The sequence below is a fragment of the Centropristis striata genome, chromosome 12 (assembly GCF_030273125.1).
Source record: "Centropristis striata isolate RG_2023a ecotype Rhode Island chromosome 12, C.striata_1.0, whole genome shotgun sequence".
In the NCBI taxonomy this organism is placed as follows: Eukaryota; Metazoa; Chordata; class Actinopteri; order Perciformes; family Serranidae; genus Centropristis; species Centropristis striata.
Window position 1 is genome coordinate 28,035,882 of NC_081528.1, and position 26,861 is coordinate 28,062,742.

The following is a 26,861-nucleotide window of genomic DNA, read 5'->3' on the forward strand; positions in this document are numbered from 1 at the left end:
TTCTGTCTTGCTGTTTTTCTAGGTGAGGAGATTCGAGCCTAAGGGAATGGTGCTGCTGAGATGACCTGCGTGACATTGCTTTTCTCAAGACATCATTCTCCAATCAAAAGAGTGGAGCGAAATTTAACAGGGATATGGTTGGCAGGTTCACATGATGGACAGGTGATGGAGTCTTCCATCATCTTTCTCCACCAGTGACTCGGCCTGCCAGCCAGCCCTCCCTCTGAGGCATAAGTGTGTACCAGCGGTCCAAGGCCCCCTATTTCTCTGCCATGGTGACATAAGCAGCGCTGCAATATGAGGGAGAGCCAACGTGAGACCGTCTCATTTCTTTCTCCAGTAGCTGCCGCAGCTGCTACCTTCACGCCGTTTGTGTTTAGCTCCATAGCAAAACTGACTTTGTCGTGAATAATCCCCGCTCGCCGTTTTTCTACCCGCACCGAGAGAGACTGTCCCCGTGTTGCTGGGCTGGTGGGGCGGAGCGGTGTGGCTCGAGACGATGCTGGGATGCGTGACACGCGTCCGTCGGCTGGTCCGTCTCCTCCCCCTGCAGACCTCCCTCCTCCTCCTATTCCTCTTCTGCACCGTCAGCGTCTTCATCTCTGCCTACTTCCTCTATGGCGTCAAGCGGGAGCTCGAGCCGTCGGGAGGGGGCGTGTCCGGGGCCGAGGGAGCATCCGCCGACTCCGACGACCCGAGGGTCACTCCGTCCCGGCTGCTGCCTTTGCGGGGCGTCTCAGGGGGCCCCGGGGTGGATCCTGGAGGGGCCAGGACAGATCCTGTGGTTCTGGTGTTTGTGGAAAGCCAGTATTCTCAACTGGGTCAGGAGATCGTGGCCATCTTGGAGTCCGGCAGGTTCAGGTACCGGACTGAGATCTCTCCCGGTAAAGGGGACATGCCCACATTGACGGACAAAGAGAGAGGGCGTTTCACACTGGTGATTTATGAGAACATTCTCAAGTATGTTAACTTGGACGCCTGGAACCGAGAGCTGCTGGACAAATACTGTGTGGAATATGGAGTGGGCATCATTGGCTTCTTCAAGGTTAGGACAGCACCACACTCACTCCCTCTGCCTGCCTCCCTCCCTCCCTCCCTCCTCTCACTCACACCTTCTGCCCTGTCCATCTGGCTCCACCGTCTCTAAGGAGATGGGATTCACAGGGTTGGAAAGACCTGCCTGGTTCAATATCACTCAGTCCCTCTGCACTGTTTCTCTCATGTTCCATCTATTTCTTGTTTTTCTTTATTCTGCAATCTGGTCTCCTTCTCTTTTCTTGCCCAGTCTCTTGTTTCTCTTTTCTTGTTGTCTCTGCTTTGTTGTAGTTTCTCTAAAGTCTGCAGCCCCTGTATCTCTTCCTTTATCTATATTTCTCTCTCTCTATCTCTCTATCTCTCTCTGTCTCTCTCTGTCTCTCTCTCTATCAGTAATCCCTAGCTGAGCCTGTTTGCCCGAGGCCTGTTTTCAGGTCTTATGGTTTTAATCACCATCTCTGAGCCATGGAAAGAATATAGAAAGAGATGTGGAGGCATGGATGGTGGTGCAGCGATGTTAGGCGGTGTAGGTGAAGGTTAGGAATGAAAGCCTGGTGGGATTTACCAGCTACTGGGAGAGGAGGAAGTAGAGCGAGGGTGTGCATCCCAATGACCTGGACACGCATCACTGCTGCTCTGCTATCTGAACCAAACTGTTTGCAGTAGGAACCAGTCAATCTGTATGCTTTATTTGAATTTATACAAATGTCTGTCACAGCGTGCATGTTCACCAGTAATTAAGTAACAAGAAACTGCAGAACAGAAAGGTAATTAGGAAATGGTGTTGACATCACAAGTATATTTTTCAATCATAAAGTCAAGCCTTCAGTGCATAGCTAGGTCACAATTCTTTGATGGGACAGTTTAAAGTTGGGTTGTATGTTTTATTATTATCCAAAGTTTGGAGAAGCAGAAAGGAGTACCAGCACAGAAGCCAAGCAGGGATGGCAGCAAAAAGTTTTTGGCCACCTGAAAAAAGAAAGGAATCTAGCAGTGTACGCTATATTTCCACTGCTTTACCTTGTCGTCTGACAGCCCTGTTTAGGTTAATGCAGGGGGAACTGAAGCCATTATCAGTGCTCTTTTCAAAACCAATAGACTGACAAAAACAGTTATTTTACCTCACGGAACATTGATCAGGTGAGGTAAAAACACTTTTTTCTTACAAAGGGATCTATAACAACTTAAGTTGATTGCAAATGCTCTAAATATGGCATATGCTTAAACTGATTTTTTTTTTTATATATCTAAAATGTGTTTTGCTGCTGCCACCGTCCTCAGCAGTACATTACTTGGCCTCAGTGCCGGAACTCCTGCCTGCTTCTCCAAACTGGGGTCATTTAGTTTAGATAAAGGATATAGATAAGAACCTCATACAGCCTCACTTTTATACATCCAAACTATTCCTTTAATACCACATTTAAGGGATCCATATCACATATTGATTTATGTTAAGTGCAATGTTATAGTAACTCTTATGTCTCATATGGGACCCTGAGTACTTGGGGCCTTCTTTAACAGTAAAAAAAAAAACATACTTAAACAGCAACATAAACATTTCATAGTTTTAGAAGAATTACTTATAAACTTGATTTTGAACTGAAAGCATTTTTCAAAAGTCCACTGTAGTCTCTCAGACAGATTTTAATTTGCTCTTTATCTTCTAAGCTTTGGATTTCTGTTTTTGGTGTTTTTGTAACAGATTGTTGGTAAGAGGTAGAGCTCTCTGGATCTTATTAATCCCAAACACAAGTAACCTCACCATGAAGGATTACTGTCTGCAAATGTCTCTGTCTGTGAAAAGGTTTTGGTGAACGAAAGAAATATATATTTGTTAACACATAAACCTCAGAACACAACAAGCATTCAGTATTCCCTTTTTTGTTGGATAACCATACTTTGTTAATTTCCATATTTTGTCACCTTTATCAGATGTCTGAGCCTAATTTGTAGCAAGGCCTACCATTTCAATACCTTTCTACATATAGGATTTTAATAAAGTCAGAAGAAAAGAACAAGGAAAACTAATTAAATTGGTCAATTGCAATTTTTATTATATTTACACAAACGGCAATAGGGTCTATGGGGCGTAAAATATTCAGGAAAAGAACGTGTCGACACAACACTTTAAAATTACTCAGATATTGTTATCTGCCTCAATAATCCAGTATCTGTCAGGCTCTCGTTTTTAGATGTGGACACTGCACAATGCATGCCAACTTTTAGATCCTGTATCTAACACCCACACACACATGCATAATGGCGAGACCTTAAGTAAGACTAAAGTAAAAGTGCAAGAGAAAGTGGAACTTTTGTATCCGTGGCAGTAGAGATGTGAGAGAATCGGAGAATGACACATTATGTAGGGGAGATTTCAATGAATAATCACTGAACCCCTAGTCTTAGAATGTTAGAGGACACAGCAGGAGGTTATTCATTTTGACTGCAATCTAGGAGCACAGCAGATTGAGCATAGCAGGTAGAAGCTGCCTCATGCCTTCACGTTTGAGTAGGCCTGACATTCCTTATTTCACACATGATTGGAGAAATTGGGGAATTATATCCAATGGGTTTCTGTCTTCATCACTCTGGTGTATGATGAATGTGTGTGATTTCTCTCTCTTGTCTCCATCTCTCTGTTGCTCAGGCCAATGAAAACAGTCTGCTCAGTGCACAGCTGAAAGGCTTCCCCCTGTTTCTTCATTCTAACTTGGGTCTGAAGGACTGCATGGTGAACCCCAAGTCCCCCCTGCTCTTTATCACTCGATCCGGGCAGCCTCTGCCAGGCCCTCTCCCCGGGGATGACTGGACCGTTTTCCAATCCAACCACTCAACATACGAGCCCGTGTTGCTGGCGAAGACCCAGTCGGCTGAGAGCATCGCGTCGATGGGGCAGAATGCCGCTCTGCTCCCGTCGGTGGTGCAGGACCTGGGGCTCCATGATGGTATCCAGAGGGTCCTGTTTGGCAACAACTTGGTCTTCTGGTTGCACAAGCTGGTGTTTGTGGACGCTGTGGCCTTCCTGACAGGGAAAAGGCTCTCTTTGTCCCTGGAGCGCTACATCCTGGTGGATATAGATGACATCTTCGTGGGCAAAGAGGGCACCCGCATGAAGGTGCCTGATGTAAAGGTGAGTGTAAAAACTTTATCGGAATGGAAACTGAGCCCACTTATGTATTCATCAACTAGTGTTTTTTTTTCAACAGGCCTTTGCTAAAAATGTAAAAAATGCCTCACACATGGCATGTGCTACCCTCTGCCAGTCATACAGAAACCCCGTCTTCTCGCTCCTCTTCTTCTTTTGAATGTGTTCGTCCCAGTAGGCCGCTCAAAGCTGACAGGCCCCACTGCTCACACTGTCACAGAAGCTCCACAGCAATGAATATTTCAGGGGCCCAGAGACATACAAAGAATGTTGAAAAGCTCCTTGCTTGCGTCCCCTCAGAGCAGAACAGACCCCCCTCAAATGTGTAGGCAGAGGGTATGTGAAAAAAAATCTAGCAGAGGCATCAAGCGTCCTCACTGGCAGCGCAACAGCAAGCTTTTAGGAACGAATCACACCCTGACAAGACGGAGAAATCTGTGAGCGTGAGAGAGGGTGTGTGCTGGGAGTCTCATCCAGCGTGGAGATCAAATGAAACAAACACCCGAATCAGAGGAGAGAAAAATATCAAACAGAATGAAGGAGAGGAGTGAGGCAACTGGGAGTGGATGTTGGATGTTTACCGAAAGAAACTTGCAGAATGAAATATGTATGTGGGCACGCATGCGCCTGGCTGTTCACGCTTCCTCATTAATGCACTCGTGCACCAGTACGAGCTCAAAGTGCATCGACTGATTCGCCTCTTTCTCCCGTTCACCGTTTCAGGCCCTGCTGGAGACACAAAGGGAGCTGCGCACCCATGTGCCCAACTTCACCTTCAATCTGGGCTTCTCAGGGAAATTCTTTCATGCTGGTAAGATGCCGCGCATGAAGAGAAACTTTTAATTCAAACAGCGATAAGAACATGTACTTAACTGAAAGAGATAAAAAAAAATCTGTTTTTATTCCCATCGTTGTAATTTCTTTTCTCCTTTTTTCGCCTGAATTTATTTTTTTCTGCCGTTAATCTCCCACATGCTCCACTTTAATATTTGAACTTCTCTCTTTGCCTGGCTTTCATTTCCTCCCTGGCCCCATTTCACCCCTGCTTCTTCTTTGTCATTGTCCATTTTATCTCCTCCATTTCCTGTTCACCCGTCACCTCCTTGTTCTCCCCGTTAACCTCCATCATCTCCCTCCCTATCCTCCATCCTTTCCTCCCCCCTCTCTCTTTGTCGTGTCCAGGATCCGATGAGGAGGACCTGGGAGACGACCTGCTGCTCTCCTACGTGAAGGAGTTCTGGTGGTTCCCCCACATGTGGAGCCACATGCAGCCCCATCTCTTCCACAACCAGTCCGTGCTGGCCGAGCAGATGTTGCTCAACAAGAAGTTTGCCATGGTGAGTCAGGGGGTGGGGGTCATGTCACAGCCCCGGGTGAGCGCTGTGATCAGAGCTGCTCACCTTCCTTGTTCAAACAGGCAATCTTGAACAGGATGTTATCATGCATCTTTAAAGTTGTAGTCTCTGAGGTTCACTTGGCAATACTTGTGGTTACCGAGGTAACGGCAAGTGTGATTTAATACTTCAGCAAACACGACTTGAACAGCTACTTTGTCAGGATAACAGGAATAGCAAGTGGTGTATCTGTTCACAGTGCAGCCAAACAAAGTCACGATGTTTAATTCCCAGTCCAAAGTAATTGCAACTGTGATCAGATTTCATGCTGCACACAACATGAGAGGTTTTCCACACAACACGAGGACACAGTGGAGTTTGTTCAGGTTGGAGATGTGCAGTCTCACAGCTCACTGTAGCACCTCCTTTTTATTCCATTACTCCCTTGCAAAAATAAAAGATGATCCTCTGTCAGAGGGAGAGGACCGGGATGACATTGGCAATTTTTTCTTTCTTGTGTTTCTTCTGTTGAATAAATTTAACTTAAAGCAGGAAGTTCTATTTGCATAAGCAGCCATGTTAATTTCTCTCACAAGAACGATGACTTCCTATGTTAATCACACCCTGTTTTGTTTTCTATAAGTGATCAGACGGCACTGGTCACCATAAATACTAACTGTGACTTTATAAACGTGTAATATTTTTGACGAAAAAAATACAAGACCACAACCTATCTTTATTTTACTTGCCAAAAAGAGGAGCCAAAATATAGACTTTTTACCCCATCCACACATCAGTTTCGAGTCCGAATACACTGGCAGCACACAATGACCACAGTCAGGAAGACTCTGACTAACTTGATGTTTTCCTTAAATTGATACCACTAGACAAGTTTGCCTAAAATAACAAATTTAGTTTTCTTTGACTAAGATAAGACAAAAATGCCCCAGCTGTTGAATCAACTAATACTGGACCAAAAAAAATAGGATGTGGTCAACAATATGATAAAAAAAAAAGTTTTGACACAGGACTCTACCAATAATAATTTTACGACTGTGTTAAGTGATAATAAATGGCAATTACTGCATTAAATGGCTATTGCGGAAAATATGCTGGACACAAATGGTATGGTTTTGATTTCATTAAAAACCTTAAAGATTATATTATAGCTTTAATATCTTGGCAACATGATGGGTTGAACATTCTCTCTTCTTCTTATTTGATTATGTAATATTTTATTATATTTTCCACCCTGCAGGAGCATGGGATCCCCACTAACATGGGCTATGCGGTGGCGCCCCACCACTCTGGCGTCTACCCTGTCCACATGCAGCTGTACGACGCCTGGAAGAAGGTGTGGGGCATCAAAGTGACCAGCACGGAGGAATACCCGCACCTGAAGCCCGCTCGCTTCCGGCGAGGTTTCATCCACAGCGGCATCAGCGTAAGACCACTTCACATACACACGGGGCATCCATAAGGCCTCATTATCTTGTTACCTCTGGCCCGTTGCTTTCCCTCCACTTGTCCTCTCAACATCCATTACACCTTTTCAGCTAATAATCCCCTTCAGGGTTCCTTCTCCATCTACATAATGCTATCCTTCATTCATTAATTATCTCTCCATCTCCTCCACCTCCAGTTCTTTTGTACTTATTCTCCTCACATGGCCAGCGGCTTCCTTCCAGTCTATCTTTGTCCATCATTCTGCTTTCTTTTCCTCCCTCCGCCTCTGCTTTCCTTAAGTTTCATCCCTAAAGATGCTGAGCAGAGTCTTATGTTCATTTACCGTATATCACAGAGGCAACAGAAGACCTGAGAAAGGCAATCATCTCATTAGTCTTGCTGTTGTATTCTTCCACACAGTGTGAGATGATGGTGTAGTCAAGTGAAGCCGTCTTGCATAAGACACCTGTCTGAGTCGTGCCGCCCAGCAGGCCTCAGCACTATAACGAAGACTGACATCCTTGGCAATAGCAGAGCAAGTGTCTGCACACAACCAATCATGGAAATGTCAACACCCCAAAAAAACTGCACTCTATTCAACTTCACAGTGCTGGCCGGTGCCGAATAATATAGTCATGAGAGCAGAATTAAAGATTAATAGATTACATTGAAGAGGTTCAAAAGAAGAAGAAAAAAAATCTTATCTATTTCTTTTCCTAGGTTGACCTTCAGCGCTGATAGGAAGCGCTGCAGCCTCAGTCCAGTTCCTTTGTAGTGTTGGCATTCAGTCAGCCTGTGTGGTCTCAGAGCTCCACTCCCGTCCTTGAGATAGCGCAGTCTGAATGGACAGTCTCCACTGCTTACTGATGATTGATATTCAGTTCCCCAGACACTCCAAACTGTAAACGCATTTCCATGAATTTCCATATAGACTCGGAGTGAATAAGAGGTTTGCTTTGGCTAGATGAGCTGCATAATATGAATGTTATTGAGAGCAAACAATGTGTGGAGTAAACGCCTGGAGTACTGACAGCTCTGCTCTCAGTGGAGGGCTGATGGTGTGTGTGTTTATTTGTCTGAATGCGTTTCTCCTTAATGTGTCTGAATCTGTTTTTTTGTCCTTTTTGGTAACTTTGTGTTTGTTTATATCACAGGTGCTGCCCAGGCAGACGTGTGGTCTTTTCACTCACACCATCTTCTACAAAGATTACCCAGGCAGTCCGAACGAACTGGACAAGCTCATCAATGGAGGAGAACTCTTCCTCACAGTTTTGCTGAACCCTGTGAGTCAAATTCACATTCACACAGCACAGCTTTTGTCTTGCACACTCGGGAACCCATTTAACTGGTGGTGTAAATTGAAATGAAAACGAGGGACGGGACAATGACTCGTCAGTGACTCACTCAGTGATGTCTGCATCGTGCTTTTCTCTTTTAACACCGCTGTGAAAGATTCTTTTATTGGAGCCACGTTTGTCAGCATGTTTTGTTTTTAGATGATAAAAAAAGGTTGCTTTTATTACAATATCTGCAACAAATGTCGCCCTGCACAGACTACAGATCATTATATTCCATGTCCAAGCTATAAGCACTCTTTGTTCACACAATTTCACTATTGTTTGGATAATGCATAGACATGATAAATGGCATGTCAACATAAGAAATAAAATTCTCATTTTCGAAGCCAGAACAATCAAATTTTGGGCATTCTCTGTCAGTGCACAAATCAATAATTGACTAATTGTTTCAGCTCAAACTATATTAATATAAAACCAGTGGTGGAATGTAATTACAGGTACATCTAAAAAAATTAGAATATCATGAAAAAGTTCAATATTTTTGTCAATCATTTCAGAAAGTGAAACTCATACATTATACAGATTAATTACGCGTAGAGTGAAATATTTCAAGCCTGTTTTTCTTTTAATTTTGATGATTTTGGCTTAGAGATAATGAAAACCTATAATTCACAGAAAATTAGAATATTGTGAAAAAGTTGCTTGAAGTCCAGCGTCAACAGTCAGTAATGATTTGGGGTACCATATCATCTGCTGGTGTTGGTCCACTGTGTTTTCTGAAGTCCACAGTCAGCGCAGCCATCTAGCAGGACATTTCAGAGCTCTTCAAGCTTCCACAAGCTCTTTGGAGATGATTTCATTTTCCAGCAGGACTTGGCACCTGCCCACACTGGCAAAGGTACCAAAAGCTGGTTCAGTGACCATGGTGTTACTGGGCTGGACTGGCCAGCAAACTCGGCTAACCTGAACCCCATAGGAGTCTATGGGCTGTTGTCAAGAGGAAGATGAGAGACACCAGATGACCTGAAGGCTGCTATAAAAGCAACATGGTGCTGTAGGCTGATCTCCTCCATGCCACGCCGTATTAATGCCGTAATTCATGCAAAAGGAGCCCAACCAAGTATTGAGTGTATAGAAATCAACATACTTTTCAGAAGCCTGACATTTGTGTTTAAAATATCCTTTTTTATTGATCTTATGTAATATTCTAATTTTCTGAGACACTGAATTATGGGTTTTCATTATCTATAAGCCATAATCATCAACATTACTAGAAATACAGGCCTGAAATATTTCACTCTATGTGTAATGAATCTATATAATTTCACTGTCTGAAATAATTGACAAAAAATATTGAACATTTTCACAATATTCAATTTTTTTTAGATGTACCTGTAAGTACATCAACTTAAGTACTGTACTTAAGTACAATGTTGAGGTACTTTACTTGAGTATTTCCATTTTACGTAACTTTATACTTCTACTCCACTACATTTTGATCCAAGTATTGCACTATTTACTCCACTACATTTAGCTGTTATCTTAAGTTACTTTTCAGGTTGATATTTAACATAAAAAATGATCAGTTTCAAGTGATTATACATTTTGTTTTAAATTAAAGCACATAAAAGTATACACATAATTTAAATGAGCCCTGCCTTGAGTAAATGAAAACGCTGCTTTGATAAATGAATCGGTAATAACTTTTGGGATATATAAAACAATGGGTCCATTCTGCATAATGAGTACTTCTACATTTGATACTTTCAGTACATTTGGATGCTGATACTTTTGTAGGTTTTGAATGCAGGATTGTAATGGAATTATTTCACAGTGTGGTATCAGTAATTTTACTACAGTAAGGGATCTAAATACTTTTTCCACCACTGTATAAGACTTATTAATAATTACTGTCATTTAAATTAATTCATAGTACCCATCCCACAATTTATACCATATTGAGTTTACTTTAGTCCTATTTATTCTCTGCTCGTTCCTTTCCATTCACAGATTAGTATCTTCATGACTCATCTGTCCAACTACGGGAACGACCGCCTCGGCCTGTACACCTTTAAAAGCCTGGTGATGTTCCTGCAGACGTGGACCAACCTGAAGATGCAGACCCTGCCACCTGTTCAGCTGGCTCAGAAGTACTTCAGCCTGTTTCCCTCTGAGAGAGATCCACTCTGGCAGGTGATGAGGATATCACTTATTTGTATCTTTATTACATATTAAATTGGCATTCAGTAGTAATTTTTGACAGCTTTCTGTAATGGAATGCTGCAATAATGGCACAATTTAGAAGACGACGTACTTTACAAAACACATTGTTTCCCTCAAAATGTGACGTGAAACAGTAAAAGCTTGATTATTTGCAGTGGAAAAACCATACACAGACAGAGCATAATGACTCAAGTAATGAGTAATACATTGTTTTATCCATTGATGAAGAGCAATGTCGTTACCCATCCGAACACGTTAAAATAAACGCGTCACCGTTACTGCCTGACATTCACAAAGGTTAACCTGCTCTCTTGTATTGCTAAATGGACAAATTTGTGAGAATTCTGTACGCTTAAAACAAAGGATTGTTTATGTTTTTGTGGCTACAGGATCCTTGTGAGGACAAAAGGCACAAGGACATCTGGTCCAAAGAGAAAACATGTGACCGCTTCCCCAAACTGCTCGTCATCGGGCCTCAGAAGACAGGTGAGACACAGAACCTCAACACCCCCTACAGGATGAATGTGGAAGTGATAAGAATCAGAAGTTCATCATTCAGTTCAAGCAGAAGTCATGTCATGTTCACACGGTTTTTATTTAAAAAACAGAGTGTATTGATTTGTTTTTTTACCTCTTTCTCATCTTGTCACTACTTGTTGTTTCTTCCCCCTCTCAGGTACGACAGCGCTCTACCTGTTCCTGGGCATGCACCCTGACCTGACCAGTAACTACCCCAGCAAGGAGACGTTTGAGGAGATCCAGTTTTTCAATGGGCACAACTACCACAGAGGCATTGACTGGTAAGAAACCTCACAGACACAGAGGCTGTGCTGCCACTGCAGCCTCAGTCAGCCTGAGACAGAGCTACACTTCCTCACCAAATGTAAAAAATATGAACTAATTAGAGAAACATATTTCCAAAAATTTGAACTGGTCAAAAAAGGTTTTTTAAAATGGTCAGATGAGGAAAAACTGCCGCTCCTCCTCGGGGAAGAGTCACAGAGCTGTAGATTAGCAGCAGTCTATGTTTCTGCCTGTCACACACTGAGGGACAGCGAGTGACACACAGCTTTTGGTTGTTTTGTTTTTATTTTTATTTTATTTTTTTTTGCTGGGACAGTTAGATTGTATAAATTATATGTTGATTGTAATTCAATGATTGTAAATATTGCTTTCTTTTATTGTTATTAGTTTTTCTTTTCTTTTAAAATGAATAACAGAATTATAATAATTTATTGTTATCCTTCTTATCTTATCTTTTTCTCTGATGCTTGCTTTGGCAATATATACATTGTTACGTCATGCCAATAAAGCCAATTGAATTTAATTGAATTGAACTGACACCTCAGTCCTTTGTAATGGAGCAGTTAACAGCAACCAACCACATTTTACTTGCTAAATGATCAGAAATGTCCTCCTATTTAATTGTTTGCTTTCTTTCTTGTGACATTCAATTTTGTGATTACATGAACTTTTTCTGTACTACTTCTCCCAGCATTTGAATACTGATTAGCTTTTAATTAAGTTTGTCAGCACCACTTCACTTAAAGTACCCCTATTCAACATTAATAACCAGCACAAATCATTTCACATTTGTTTTTAATTAATTTAACCTTTATTTTTCAAGGTATATTGAGATTCAGACTCTTTTGTTTCATTATTCACAGAAGTATTTGAACAGGGTGATGTTTGCTTTTTTTTTTCAATAAACATAAAATATCAAAACATAAATCACGATAAATAAAATATCAGAAAAACAAACCATGACAGAATCATCTAATTGAGCAAATAAAAAAAACAGTAAGGCCATAAATAAATAAATTACTGATTCAGAATATTTAACAAGACAGCAGTATAAAAGATACATGAAGGAACAGACAACAGATTTAAAACGTCAAAAAAAAGTTTAAACGAATATACAATATGACAAATTTCAAATAAAAGAAACAACAGACATAAAACAGTAAATTACATCAGACGATGAAGTTGCAGTTTTCAGCAAGAGGACAACTTTAAACCCCAAGACGGTAGGAGTGTTTGTGTTTAATGCAAATTAAATCAAGAATGCAAAATGCAAACGATGCCAGGACTCGACACAACAACAAATGCACTCATTAGTGATTCCTTAAGAGCAGCTACACAATCAACACCTTTTTAGTTAGAATTTTCCTGTAGGTTTGATTGATTTGAAACCTGCATCAATGAGAAACGTCAAGCATCACAGCACAAAGAGCCCGGCACAAAATTTACTTGGCAGGCTTGATATTTATGTGAGTGGGCAGCCCAAATATTAACATTGTATGTGCTGCTGGATGTTTTTTTTCTTTCTTTCTTTGTATGCGAGGTGACAAGCTGTTGCACATGGCCGATCACCCACACAGCACACGGGGAAATTATCCTTATCTACGGAGAGCAAATTAGACCAGATCAACCGTAGCTGTTTGTAACACTTTGTATGTTTGTGTTCGCTGTGTGTATGTGTGTGTGTGTGTTAGGTATATGGAGTACTTCCCTCTGCCCTCCAACACCAGTTCTGACTACTACTTCGAGAAGAGTGCCAACTACTTTGACTCTGAGGTGGCGGCTCAGAGGGCTGCAGCTCTCCTGCCCAAAGCCAAGATCATCACCATCCTCATCAACCCAGCGGACAGAGCGTACTCTTGGTACCAGGTCTGTCTCAGCAAACCCACGATTACACTCATAACTCATCATGCAAAGTGTGTTAACTCTTAACAGGGACATTCTAAGCTTGTTTTGAGGCTCATACTCCTATTTTGGGTTTACTAGAACATGTTGACATGCTTTAATGTTTGAAAAACAAATTGTTTTACCGTCTGAATGTACCTGTACCCAGACGGTCTGTTTTAGTGCCTGTCTCTTTAAGCCCCCTGCATGAAAGAGCCCAGTCTGTTCTGATAGTCGTGCAAGAAAAATAGTAGGACATAGGAAGGGCACTCAAATCTAAATGGCTTGTAGAATCCCATTCTTTGTTACTTAAGCAGAAAAAACCCCCACAAAAAATAGTGTTTTGGGTTGATGGTAGAGAGGTTCCAAATCAAGTTTTTTTTTAATCCCTGATCCCATTCAGAATCATTTAATATTGGGTATCTGCTAATGTTTCTCATTTACTGTTTTCATATTTGCAACGCAACTGCTTCCAAAGATTTTAGTTCTTAAAAGAAAAAGAAAACTTGCAACAAAAGAAACATGAAGATATTGAGTTCTGATCTGAAACTTTTTCCAAGATAGTACAGCTCCACATTAAACATTAGAGCTATTAAACTTTAATGTCATATACTTGACAACTGTATAGCTCTGCACTGCATGAAGACAAGATATCCAAGCTGTTCCTTGATTTTTTTTTTTTTATATATATATATATATATATTTAATAATAAACCCTATCTGTAATCTTCCTAGCCTTGGTGCTGACCTGAAGGTTAGGGTTCATTTCTCCTTTTTAGACAAGTATCCTCAGGTGTTTGTTACTCTGGTTCAAACTTTGAGTTACCTGAGTGAAACATGTTCATTTAACTGTTTATTTTTGTCGCTGTGCTTTTGTTGCGCTTGCAGTGGTCGCCTGTACCGCTGTCTGTCCCTCCACTGAGCAGGAGCTGGGCTCCACCCGTGGGGAAACACCATGCACCATAAATGACAGCAAAAAGCAAGAGACTCTCACACTGAGCTGAGATTAAATGGGTAGAAATAAATTGGGTAAATAACATAAAAAACAGTCTCATGCTGTGTTTTGCTGTTGTTCATAGTGTGTGGTGTTTCCCGGTAGGTGGGGCTCAGCTCTTACACACTCAGCAGATTGGATCAGGCTCAATACAGCTCTACAGCTGATATGATCAGTTAAAAGCTTACACAATACTAGTTGGTAGGCACTCCAGATAGCCAAATGTATAAGCACAAGCACTGAAAATCACTTTTTCATAATAGAACTGTGGGATTTCAAACCACCCACTGTCCTATTTATATCTGCATGAGCACATTTAAATATAAGTCATTGTAATATGATGAGGAATTTATTTTAGACTAATCCTCCTGTCTTCTCTGTCTACGCACAGCACCAAAGAGCCCACGATGACCCGGTGGCGTTGAAATACTCCTTCCACAGCGTCATCACCGCAGGCCACGACGCTCCAGTCAGACTACGGGTCCTCCAGAACCGATGTCTGGTGCCGGGCTGGTACGCCATCCACCTGGAGCGCTGGCTCAACTACTACCACTCCAGCCAGGTACTGTGGGCGTGTTCATGCACAAGTTAGCTCAAGTTGGGATGTTAAAAACGTTCTCCTCTGTGTAAATCGAGCTTTATTGGTCGCTGCCAGGTATTTTTTTGTCCAGGAAGGTTTGCTGTTAAGGAAGCTTGTTTACTCTTTTGCACAGTCCTTACGGGCAGTGTATTAAATCTGCTCGAGACTTTCCCTATAGGGTCAGTCTGAAAATAAACTATCGTTCCCCCAAAGTGACAAAAATCTATAACGCGATGACGTGTGGTCGATCCTGTTACTGAAGGTTTTAATAGTCTTATCTATCAGCAGACCATTAAATTCAGACTTGAGCCATTTCAGTGATAAAAACATTTGTATTTTTAAACCAGGAACATTTTAAATTTGTGAACTGAATGTGATAATGATGCGAGGTTGTTTCGCAGCTGTTGTACAAGACTGTCCGGCTCCCTGTTCTGACATTTGGGTACTGTTTGTGTGTCTCACAGCTGTTGGTCTTGGATGGACAGATGTTGAAGACTGAGCCTGCTTCCATCATGGATAAAATCCAGAAATATCTGGGACTGACGAACGTCATCAACTACCACAAGATCTTAGCGTGAGTAACGTCCTTCGTGTTCAACCTCTGAGTATTATTTCTTCAATGCCAGGTTTACAGGTTGATGAATAGTTTTAGACTCTGTAGGTTACATTAGTGGTTGTTTGTGTCTTTCTGCCACATGTTTATGTTACACCCAGTGGTGGATGAAGTATTCAGATCCTTTACTTTAGTAAAAATACTAATACCACACTGAAATTACTCCAATACAAGTAAAAATCCTGCATTCAAAACTTACTTCAGTAAAAAAAAAAAAAGTATCAGCGTGAAAATGTAGTATTTCAAAAATATTTGTGATGCAAAATGGATGAGATTGTTTTATATATTCTAAATATGTTATAAGATTATTTGTATTTATGCATTTATGTGTCTTAATTTTGCAAATATATGGCTTAATATATTACTATGAGGTTTAATTTAAGAAAAATCTTAGCATTTCAAATGTATCATGTTTTTAATGTTAAATCTTGATCTGAAAAACAACTAAAGCTGTCGGCTAAATGTAGTGGACTAAAAAGTTTAGTGGAGTAAAAGAGCACATCTACCTCAAAAGTGTACTTACGTACTTGAGTAAATGTACTTTGTTACATTCCACCACTGGTTATACCTGTAATTTACCAGGAATTATGTGTGAAATAAAGGCATGAAAAGGTCCAAAATGTGCAGACTAAGGGCGCTTTCACAACACAAGTCTGTTCCGAATCAAAGTGAAATTGATACTTTTGGTTAGTTTTGTATTTAGTATTATTTCTTAATTTCTTCTTCTTCTTTCCTTCTTAATTTCTTAATTATACGGGCCGTTATAAAGTTATTTTGAGCAATATGTTGATGATTCTGCAATGACAAATTAGCTTAAGATCAGCGGTAGCCTGCAGAGTGAAACTGAATGACACAAATTTCGTCTTTATAATATCTGTGTAAATCTCACCGTGCAGGTATCGCTTTAATTGGGTCGGATTCTGGTCGGATTGCATTCACAGTGCAATCGAACCGCACTAGGATCTGTTTAGAAATGTACCGAGACCCTCTCTGCAAGTGGTCTGGAGCGTTCACAAGCAACCAAATGAACCGTAACAAGGATTTAACCACACAAGAGTTTGATTAAAACGGACAAAACTTTGGGTTGTGAAAGCACCCTAAATGTGTTTTTTTGATGTAGCTAAAGGGGAGTTGTGATGAGAAACAGCAGACTTGAACTCTGAATGAAATGTTCCGTAGCTTCATGTTTTATTCTTGTTTATGCATGTACAGCTTCGACCCTAAGAAAGGCTTCTGGTGTCAGCTGCTGGAGGGAGGGAAGACCAAGTGTTTAGGAAAGAGTAAAGGGCGCAGATACCCTGACATGGACGCTGAGGTACGACCATTTGACACACTTTTGGTTTAAGAAATTCATTTTACCATTTGTTAACATTTTACCTTTCATTTCCACTGATCTAACCTCTTCTTTCATTTTCCTTTGCCTCCTTCAGTCCCAGGGCTTCCTCAGAGAATACTATAGGGATCACAACATTGAGCTGTCCAAGCTGCTCTACAGGATGGGTCAGCCGCTGCCCAGCTGGCTCCGAGAAGAGCTGGTCCACACCAGGTAGCAGCACCACGGGGGGGAGACCGCAGCTCCACATATGAACCACTGCTCCATCCTGCTGGGGGGGACTCTGGCCGAGTGGCCTGAAATGTTGAAGATCCCAAATAGTTTCTGAAATGCATCAAAATTTGAGAAAGGGATGGCCAGCCGGAACTCAAAACTTAACCGCGATCTTCCCAAACAAACAGGACAACAGTGGATGATGAGCAAGCAGAGCGCGTAGTCACTTCCAGCAGCCGATCGCGCTCCCCTCTCTCCATGAGCTCCGAGATGCTGTTACTCCCCTGCAGGACAAACGGGGCCGCGGACGCCCCGACGCTGGCCTCCGCTTTGTCCCGCAGAAGAAGGAAAAGGCTCAGCGATGCACAGGAGGGACCTTCAGTGTTGGATAATCACACCCCTGCTCTCCATAATCAAACCTTCTCTTCTTTCGCATGAACTTTGAAACAAAAGGAAGGAAAAAGAAAAAAACATCTGGAGCTGGAGCAGCCTTCACAGCTCTGCAGCGCGGGGGTAAAGGACGATCACACTGTCTCCAGCTGTGAGTTGTGGAGTTCAGAGCACATAAAAACAGGCACTGACTGAATGGACAACGGCCTTGTTGACAGAGGGACATTGGTTGCAAATGCCTTTGACATAAGTGTTTTAAGTGTTTGTGTGAGAGGAGAATGGGACATCCGGAGTCTTGACTCAGGCTGCATGTTGTAGCCTCACTCGATAGGCCTTGGTAGAATCTAGTTATCGCATTTACAAGTGCCAGGACAGAATCTTCATTAAAATATTACCACATGGACATTTTGAGGGTTCTTTTAAAAAAATGTTTTATGTTTTCTTTTCCCAGATTATTATTTTTTTTATAATGCTGACAGCAATGCATTATTGTAGAATGTACCAAAACTAAACATCTTAGCTCTTGTACAGGCCAGATGCACAGTGTGTTCAAACTGTTCAGCTCAGCCTCTTCTGTCGTCAGTACCATGACCGTTAAATTGGCTAAAGCAGGAACAGTAGGATAGATGTTGAAAGCACAATATTTAAGGCACTCAAGTGAACATCAATTCTGAACATACAGGTTTACCAGAAAGCACACTAATAAAATGGATCTTACTAGAATCTGTGAAGAAGATCATAAGCTAGCTACTGTATGTTTATTACTCAGTCTGGTGGGAGAGATTCAGATGGTGTACAGAACAAGATTGTGCATTTCAAATCAGCTTTTTCTTTCTTCTGTTTTGTCAAAACTGTATATTTTGTTTAATTTCATTTATTAGATGAGTTTTAAGTTTCCGGGGGGAAAAGCTGTCTCTGGTTGGTTGTCGGTCAAGGTGTTACCACTGCAACTAGATGTCAAGCATAGATAACAAAAAGCTGCTCTTATTGCAATAGTTTTGTACAATGTTCTGATGTAATAACAATGCACATGTTGGTCCTTTTATTTCCTGACTTTGTAATGTACATAATACGCAACCCTCAGTAGACCTAAATTATTGAATGTGTTTGGGTTTACACTCTCCATCAGCCCATCCCCATAGTGTGAACTGTCAGTGCTGTGCTGAGGGGAGTTTGGATTACTTCATCGTGCAGAGGTGTGTCGCTAAGATTGTTTCCTCTCATGTCCTCTCACTGCCAACTATTGTACACAGGTACTGAGTCTCTCCATATAAAGTATTAAGTGATAACACATAACAGCAATGATGGTACTAATCTCCTGGACTGTATGATAAAGATTTGTAATTGTTGTCAATAATTTTTACAGTGTAACTAATATTGTCGGTGCTTTTTAATTTGCAAATAAAACACCACTGTATTTTTCAATAGTTGGATCTTTTTTGCACTTCTTTGCAAAAACAATATAAATATACACTACCACTCAAAAGTTTGGGGTCACTTGGAAATTTTTGAAAGTAAAGCACTTTTTATATATCTTTATTTATACATATATATATATATATATATATATATATATATATATATATATATATACAGTCTAGACATTGTTAATGTGGTAAATGACTAATAAAGCTGGAAATGGTTGATTTTCTGAGGAAATATCTATTATATATTGTCAGCAGCCGTCAATCATGTGTTCCAGTGGCACATTGTTTAATCCACGTTTATAGTGTTGATTGATCATTAAAACCTGTGCATTATGTTACCACAGCTGAAAAGTTTTGTGCTAATTTGAGAAGCAACAAAATTATTCTTATTTAGGCCAGTTGAGTATCTAGAGGTGAAGAGATTTGTACAGGTTGAAATTATTATTTCTACCCTTGTCAATGTCTTTCAGGAATAAAACAGTTTGTTTTCATGGAAAACAGACATTTTCTGGGTGACCCCAAACTTGTGCGTGTGTGTGTATATATATTACTTTTATTGGATGTTGCTCTATATTCAAAGCAAGCAGGATGATGATGGCTGTTTTTATGCAGAGATTTCTAGAAACGTACATCATTGTCTGGCTTCTTTTGGTTTCACTTTACGGTGAGTTAAGAAGCAAAATCTCTCGAAGCAGAGTTCAGCAACAAAATGCTTTTGTTTTTGTCCTTCTGATGTTTAACCTAACCCAGGGTAGATTCACACACTGGCTCATGTTATTTTTATTTTAATTCCTCGTCTAGGAAAACACCGGAAAGTTGCCAAAGAAGCAGAGCTCCTATCTTGTTTGAGGAAGTAAACAATTGCCATCATTAATACGGTGAATTGCAGTTTCAGAGTAAAAGTGCATTTTAGTATTGACTGTATCTTTACTCTATTCTTTTTAATATTGGAGGCTGTAGTCAGAGGTGAAATATAACAGTGCATTTAAGGACTTCAGTATAGTTTTTTAGGTTCTGTTTTTATATATGTTGCTACTTTATACTTCTTCACCATTACATTCTGGAAACAATTATGTAGTTTTTCTTCACTACAATTATTTGACAGCCTTACTAATGTACTTAAGTAAGATTTTAAATACAGGACTTTCACTTGTAATAGAGTATTTTTACACTGTGGTATTACTACTTTTACTTAAAGTAAAGGTTCTTAAGTACTTCTTACAGCACTGGTAGTAGTAATTATTCTATTATTTAATTTTTGCCTTTTTGGTTTGCTTATTCCCTTTGCTCCCAAAGCGCTTTGTAACTGTAAAAGTACTATACATGAAAAGAAAGTATCATTATAATTGTTTGTGGGTACAATATCTGTAAGTAACAATACCACTAAAATTATTATGGATTGGATAAACCAGGGACATTTGTAACAGTGGAGTTACTGTATTATCAGTTTTGCAACTGGCACATATTTATTAAAAAAACGCTCAAATGCATTGTATAATAAAAACAAGTATGCTTTTCCAGATAGATTGGTGTTGGTTTATCAGGAAAACAGCAAAAAGTGTTACAAATGTCTCTGGTCCCCCCTATTAAACCTGCATTGACTGAATATAATTAATAAATAGTTGGCTGAGATAACAAACCATAAACAATAAATAATATACACTAAAACAGGTTAGGTAAAGTACAGGCCATAAATGAACTCGCACCCCTTCACTGTTTTCTGCCTCTATCAACAAGTGATGGTGGTATAATCTGACCAATCACAGCTCGCGGCTCTCACAGCTGCACTCAGCCATCCCACAGAGCATTTAAGGCCGGGACTTTCCGCCTCCCTTCACCTTTCTGAGGAACCTGCCTGATATTTCTTCCTCATATCTAAGACCATTTATTAACTCGAACTCGGACTTCTCTCCACAGTGTTGCTTTGAAGAAGCTCAGAGAAACTTTCAGGACAGATGGCAAACGCTGCAGAAGAAGCTCCCCTGGCCGCAGGGAGTCGGGCGGGCAGTGAAGAGGCCCTTGTTGACCATGCAGTACCCAGAAGGTGAGAGGAACCTGTTTATAATCTGACTCATAATAACAGCTGTTTGCTCAGTAGTTGTTTCAAAATATAATATTTGCAAAGAAACTACTTGTTCATCTCTGTAGGCCTATATCTGAAAAAAAAAGACCAAACACACAAAAAAATAAACAATTAAAGTATATTTTTAACTATAACAGTATGTAACAGTATAACAGTTTTGTTTTTGTTGTTTTACATTACATATATTCTAAAGCATCTTCAGTCACCATCGGCCACTTCGCAGAAGGCGTCTGCCTAGTAACTGGTGATGCTGTCACAGTATGATTGGTTCATAAATAAAAGTTCTAAATTTCGACTGAGAAATGCATATGACTTATGGGAGTTAAAACGTAATATTTTCTCTTATATGAAAAGTATTTGTTCATTTTTAAAGGTTAAATAAGATATTATTATTTTTATTATTATTATTTCCCCTCACTGACTTTTTTTTTTTGTTCTATTGTGTGTTTAGTTCAGTATCAGTATAAGTATCAGTAATTTTGTTTTAAGAAAATTTTGAACACTAACATTTTTTAAAAAAATCCCAAATTAATTATGATGACAGTGTTTACAGACAGGACATGAAGTTTCAGGATTGTAGTTTTAACTTTTCATTGTAGCAGACATTAATTAAATACGGCAAATTAATGTAGGCTACAGTTTTGAACTTTTTATATGAAAAAATAAAATAAGTTGCACCTTTTTATACGTCTTAAATAATCTTAAGTAGAGGGATTTGTACTTCCTCATAACATGAGGAAACGGAGTCTGCCTGGTAACAAGTGATACTCACATCCTATTGGCTGACTGCAGAGGAACAAGAGACTATATTTTTCTTTCACAACTTTTATTTGCAGTAGGCTATATAGTACTTTAGGTAATAGTATCAAATGAGAAATTATGTTGATTTTTTTTCTTCTTTAGAGTAGGGATAATATTGTTGTTTTACATAAGGGGATTTTTTTTGTATGCTGGACAGCCCAATGTCAGTGTCAAAACGAATCCCCTGTGCTTTAAAATTGTAACAAACATCACTTTTGGAAATCCCCCAAGTCACTTTAATACCATGCATTTTAATAATCTTTCATCAACATTTACTTTGTCTATTTTCTCACAGTTGTTTTTATGTCTGTTTTTCAGCGGCTCCAACAGTCGTGCCTTGAAAATCGCAGGCCTGACCACCCTGGCCTGCCTGCTGCTGGCCAGCCAGGTCTTCACGGCATTAATGGTTTTCGACCAGAAGGGGGAAATCCACTCACTGCAGAAGAACCATGACAGACTCAGCAAGCAGCTGAGTCGCTCAGTCAAGGGTAAAAAGACACATTAAAGTCTCTGAGTTCAGACAGGGCGGACCAAATAGGAAGATTTCTATAATGACTAATAGTAGTTGTCAGACAGGAGGAGGAGGAGGAGGCTGTAGGACTAAGGAGGCGGACAGGGAAGTGAGAGTTTACTTTAAGGAACTTGATCTGAAAGCTGGAGAGAGGAATTAAAGTTTTGCTGGTGATCCATATCGGGGAAAAACCCGCTGTCTGCTATTCTTCAGTGTGCCGATGTCATCAGTCCAATTTATCATTATATATTATTTAGCATTCAACACATCGGCGTAAAGCACACTTCTGAGCTCGGTTTTATTACTGTTTACTAGCATTTTTTTTTATATTTATATTTTCCCCTTCATTTTTTTCCTAGATGTGCTGGAAATCCTTGAAAAATGCATATATTTTTAATAAAGTGCTTTAAACTGATTGAAACTTACCAAGGATATATATATATATATATATATATATATATATATATATATATATATATATATATATATATTATATATATAAAACAAGCTCCTGGAAAATGCTGAAAAGTGCTTTAAACTTTTTGCAATGGTTTTGCAAAATTGTTTTTCTTTGCTAATTTATGTATTTGTTTGTTTGTTTACAGGTGGCGCTCCAATGAGGATGCAGTTGCCAATGGACAGCCTTCCTCTCATGATGGACTACACCGCAGATGCAGGTGCCAAGAAATCCAAGACACCAATGACTGTAGGTTTACATCTGCATCCCCTAAAATACAGTCAATTTACCTCTTTCTAGGTGTTAACAAACTTCTTGAAGTTAAAATATGATCCTGGGTTTTTTCTAATTCTATATCAAGATGAATTTAAACAATAAGCATTATTTGACTCTCTGTGTTCTGTCCTATCAGAAACTGCAGGACACGGTCATCACTGTGGAGAAGCAGCTGAAGGACCTCATGCAGGTATGTTGCACTCTATAACTCCTCACATTGCTGACGGTGAGTTGTCACTAAGCCCTGGTCGTGTTTTTAGCAGGACTCTGAGCTGCCGCAGTTCAACCAGACCTTCCTGGACAACCTGCAGAGCCTGAAGCAGCACATGAACGAGAGCGAGTGGAAGGTGAAGCTTCACACACATTTAAAACATTTAAGAATGAAATATGAAATGAAAATGAATAAAAAGCAGTCAGTCATGTTTATTTTTCTTTCTTCTTTTACACTGTGAACCCTGCAGAGCTTTGACACCTGGATGCGTTACTGGCTGATCTTCCAGATGGCCCAGAAGAAGCCTACTCCACCAACAGATGCACCAGGTTACTGTCATTTTATTTCTTTTTTAGCTGATGCTGTGATCCTGCTAGTGGTTGGGGGATTTAATGACTCTGTCTGTAATCCATTACAATGGCAATATTGATGTAAGGGAGATGTGCTGAGCAGGGATAGAGTGTGGGGCTCAGGCGTTTACATGATACATACCAGTGGCATGTTAAGACAACTTTTACCATAACTTTTATTATTTTCGTTCCAAAATGTTAGCAATCACATACCAGATGTTATTTTTTACTACTCTCACTCTTAGGACATTGTTATATCTTATAATACCACCTTTCTTTTTGTGTGAGTCTAAGAAAGAAATTTACTGCCTGTCTCTTTCAGCCCCCTCATTAAAAAGCCCAGTCTGCTCTGATTGGTCTGTGTTTCTGGGTCTTCAACATCTGAACTTTTCGCATCTTTGCACCTTCATTGTAGCCGTGCAATTACTGTAACAACACTCTAGCAGCACTTTTGAGCCATATGTCATATAATTGTGACATCACAACCCTTCAGAAGTGCTGGCAGCTCGTTTGAAGGCACAGTTTCTAAATACAGGCTGTGTGCATTTCTCTGTGGATTGAGCGTTTCCATGCTCAAACAGTATTTATATAGCACCTAGACCGGCTTTATAATCAAAAATCTTAACTTTTTACAATATGGGACCTTTAAGGAAATGAAAAGTAACATTATAAGAGAGCTTTAAAGGTGCTGGTAAGGGCGTTTTGTTACCTGAACACAGCATGACCAGCTGTTGCCATGCTTTGCTCAGGTAACAGGCTGCTTCATTAAATAGTAGAAGAGAGTGGAGTCAATTTTCTCATCTCTTGACAAAAAAATTGCATTAAACGCATGTTTCCCTAAATGTAGCACTGTTGCTTCAACTTTGCTGCAGTGACCACTAATTAACAAAAAACAAGCTTTTAATGATCCAGTGTTTTCTTCTCTTTCCATCTCTCAGCCGTCTTGATCAAGACCAAATGTCAGACTGAGTCAGAGCCTGGATTTTCCAAGATTGGTTCCTACACCCCCCAGTGTGACGAGCAGGGCCGCTACAAGCCCCTGCAGTGCTGGCACGCCACCGGCTACTGCTGGTGTGTGGACGAGGCTGGCAAAATGATCGATGGCACCACCATGCGCGGCCGCCCCGACTGTCAGAAAGGTAAAAAAAAAACCCCACAGATTAGAGAACTCTTGATTCAGGGCTGCCTTGATTGAATGATGAACTTAATTGCCCCGTTTTCTTTCCTGTTCATTTTAGCCGCATTCTATCCTCGTCGCATGATGCTTGCACCCAGACTGATGCAGAAGACCATCAGCGTCGATGGTGAGTGCCTCAATTGAGGATTTTCAGTGTGTTGATAGTTGAGATGTTTATTCAAAGGCATTTGTTGATCGACGCACATCATCACATGTTGTGTTTTTCTTCTTTTTTTTTCAGATGAGTGAAAGAAATGAAGCAAAGTGTTGGGTCTTTCTCACTATCAAGCTTCGCAGACATGAGAAATAGGTTATTCTTAGCTGGATGCAGACCCACATACTGAATTTTAAGTTTAAATTCCTGATCAGTTGATGAACTTCCATGTAATCTCTTGATTTTTACTGTTTTGCTGGCTGCTTACGATCAGATCGGTAGAGGCCTGTTACAGACTATCGCTTTTAATTTTTGTGTTTTATAACAGGCACTTTTGGGGTGTTCTCATGGGCATTTTGACCTACATAATAATATCATCTACAATGTATTAAAGTATTTGTTCAACATATTTGTCCTTAAAGAATGTTTTAAGGGTCGGTTCTTCCAAATGTAATATTTTCTCTTTTACCTCGTCTAGTATCCAAACATGGAGGTAGTTCAGATAGATATATCTGCCTCCACCCACCACGCTGGAAATTAATAAGTCTGTTTATGGTGCATACAGCATTGAAACATTGCATTTAAAACAAGTAAACAGCCAGACTCTTTCCAGAGACAGTGTCCTCTGTTACTCTGATGATCCACAGACCACAATGGGAACAGTTTTCATTCAAACTAGTTATTTTATAGAAAGTAGTTCCAATAAAAACTGTTGGCAGTGAAGTTTATGGATCATTCAGAGTAACAGGGACACTGTTTCTCAAAAGAGATGTCACTGTTTAATCTTTTAAATGTTGTTCAATACTGTGAGCACCACAAACGGAATAAGTTAAACCAAAACTATCTCCATGGCCAGATATTTAAAAGTGTAGACAGAAAATATGATTGTGTCTTTTGTAATTTGGGTGAACCGAGCCTTTAAAGGCTGTGAACGTATGAGGATGTGACTTTTTTATGAAGGTGTGTTAAGAAGGTGAAATAAAGTTTTCCTAACGACACTGTTTGCATTGTTGTACATATAATCAACTCCCAAGTCTTGTTATATATAACAAATAATTGTTGAAGCTATAGACAAATTAAGGCCTAAATAAACTTTAACTTGATTAGATGCAAAGACACGGCTCACTTAGTCCTGGATTTTTTTTTTGTCATGTCACATATTGTTAATCACCGCTGGTGGAATGTAACTAAGTATATTTACTTAAGTACTGTACTTAAGTACCATTCTGAGGTACTTGTACTTGAGTATTTCCATTTTATGTAACTTTATACTTCTACTCCACTACATTATGAGGCAAATATTGTACTTTTGACTACACTACATTTAGCTGCCAGTTAGTTACTTTTCAGGTCAAGATTTAACACAAAAAACATGAGGATTTTCTTTAAATTAAACCTCAAACAGTATATTAAGTAGTCAAAATGAGCCCTACCTTGAGAAAATTTAAATATGCTTACATAAATGCATCAATAATAATAATCCAAAAATATATTTAGAATGTATAAAACAATCTTATGCACTCTGCAAAACGAGTACTTTTGATACTTTAAGTACATTTTAATGCTGATACTTTTGTATTTTTTACCTCAGTAAGTTTTGAATGAAGGACCTTTACTTGTAGTGGAGTAATTTAATAGTGTGGAATCAGTACTTTTACTTAAGTAAAGGATCTGAATACTTCTTCCACCACTGATCGCTCCGTATTGTTTTGGTGTGAGTTGTCAGGTGTCGGGAGATGAATTATCAAATTTAAAAAAAACTTAACTGCAATGTTTCTCTTCAGGAATCAAGACCCAATTATTCAAGAGACTAATACTCGGGAGAAGGCAGACGTCTCCAATAACTTCGACCAAAACAACCTACACTGATAAATAACACTACAGATAAGAGGATAAAGTGTATTTTTTAATGTTGGAGTTAAGGAGACATGGACACAAAATATGCAATATGAACCCATTTAAATGAGGCCATGCTAATCATCAAGACAATAAAATGAAATCACCAGGATCTGATCTGAGGTGTTAGAGTTCGTTTTTTTGCAGAACAGATGAGAGGAGAATAAAATCCTTTTGACTATTTATTTAAGACAATAATGAAAGAGTAAAATGATGTACATCAACCTTC

At 39.8% G+C, this 26,861-nt stretch overlaps 2 protein-coding genes across 3 annotated transcripts in view; both read left to right on the plus strand.

The window, feature by feature from the left end:
• The window catches only part of LOC131981287 (bifunctional heparan sulfate N-deacetylase/N-sulfotransferase 1-like), a 51,318-nt gene extending 32,604 nt beyond the window's left edge, over window positions 1-18,714 (plus strand). Inside the window, exons 2-15 of the mRNA XM_059345510.1 lie at window positions 23-1,045; window positions 3,683-4,165; window positions 4,904-4,991; window positions 5,363-5,517; window positions 6,773-6,958; window positions 8,115-8,243; window positions 10,269-10,451; window positions 10,871-10,967; window positions 11,158-11,281; window positions 12,977-13,151; window positions 14,552-14,722; window positions 15,205-15,314; window positions 16,566-16,668; window positions 16,784-18,714. Coding sequence (XP_059201493.1) covers window positions 500-1,045; window positions 3,683-4,165; window positions 4,904-4,991; window positions 5,363-5,517; window positions 6,773-6,958; window positions 8,115-8,243; window positions 10,269-10,451; window positions 10,871-10,967; window positions 11,158-11,281; window positions 12,977-13,151; window positions 14,552-14,722; window positions 15,205-15,314; window positions 16,566-16,668; window positions 16,784-16,903 — 2,670 coding nt within the window. The 5' untranslated portion in view covers window positions 23-499 and the 3' untranslated portion in view covers window positions 16,904-18,714. The remainder of the gene's footprint in view (window positions 1-22; window positions 1,046-3,682; window positions 4,166-4,903; window positions 4,992-5,362; window positions 5,518-6,772; window positions 6,959-8,114; window positions 8,244-10,268; window positions 10,452-10,870; window positions 10,968-11,157; window positions 11,282-12,976; window positions 13,152-14,551; window positions 14,723-15,204; window positions 15,315-16,565; window positions 16,669-16,783) is intronic.
• Window positions 18,715-20,541: 1,827 nt separating this feature from the next.
• cd74a (CD74 molecule, major histocompatibility complex, class II invariant chain a) lies at window positions 20,542-25,850 on the plus strand. Of its 2 annotated transcripts, none has more exons than XM_059345511.1 (9): window positions 20,542-20,760; window positions 21,919-22,088; window positions 22,717-22,817; window positions 22,981-23,034; window positions 23,105-23,191; window positions 23,306-23,384; window positions 24,344-24,544; window positions 24,644-24,709; window positions 24,824-25,850. In XM_059345511.1, the coding sequence occupies exons 1-9, from the start codon at window positions 20,672-20,674 to the stop codon at window positions 24,829-24,831; spliced, it is 855 nt and encodes a 284-aa protein (XP_059201494.1). In that variant the 5' UTR covers window positions 20,542-20,671; the 3' UTR covers window positions 24,832-25,850. The 2 variants fall into 2 exon arrangements, with proteins under 2 accessions (XP_059201494.1, XP_059201495.1); XM_059345512.1 differs by having other exon boundaries at window positions 23,108-23,191.
• Window positions 25,851-26,861: the final 1,011 nt, after the last annotated feature.

Coding starts and splice junctions, on each gene's coding strand:
- cd74a (XM_059345511.1), top strand. CDS start 20,672: ATGGCAAACGCTGCAGAAGAAGCTCCCCTGGCCGCAGGGAGTCGGGCG. Junction 22,089..22,716: donor GCTGAGTCGCTCAGTCAAGG/GTAAAAAGACAC, acceptor GTTTGTTTACAG/GTGGCGCTCCAATGAGGATG. Junction 23,385..24,343: donor TCCACCAACAGATGCACCAG/GTTACTGTCATT, acceptor TCCATCTCTCAG/CCGTCTTGATCAAGACCAAA.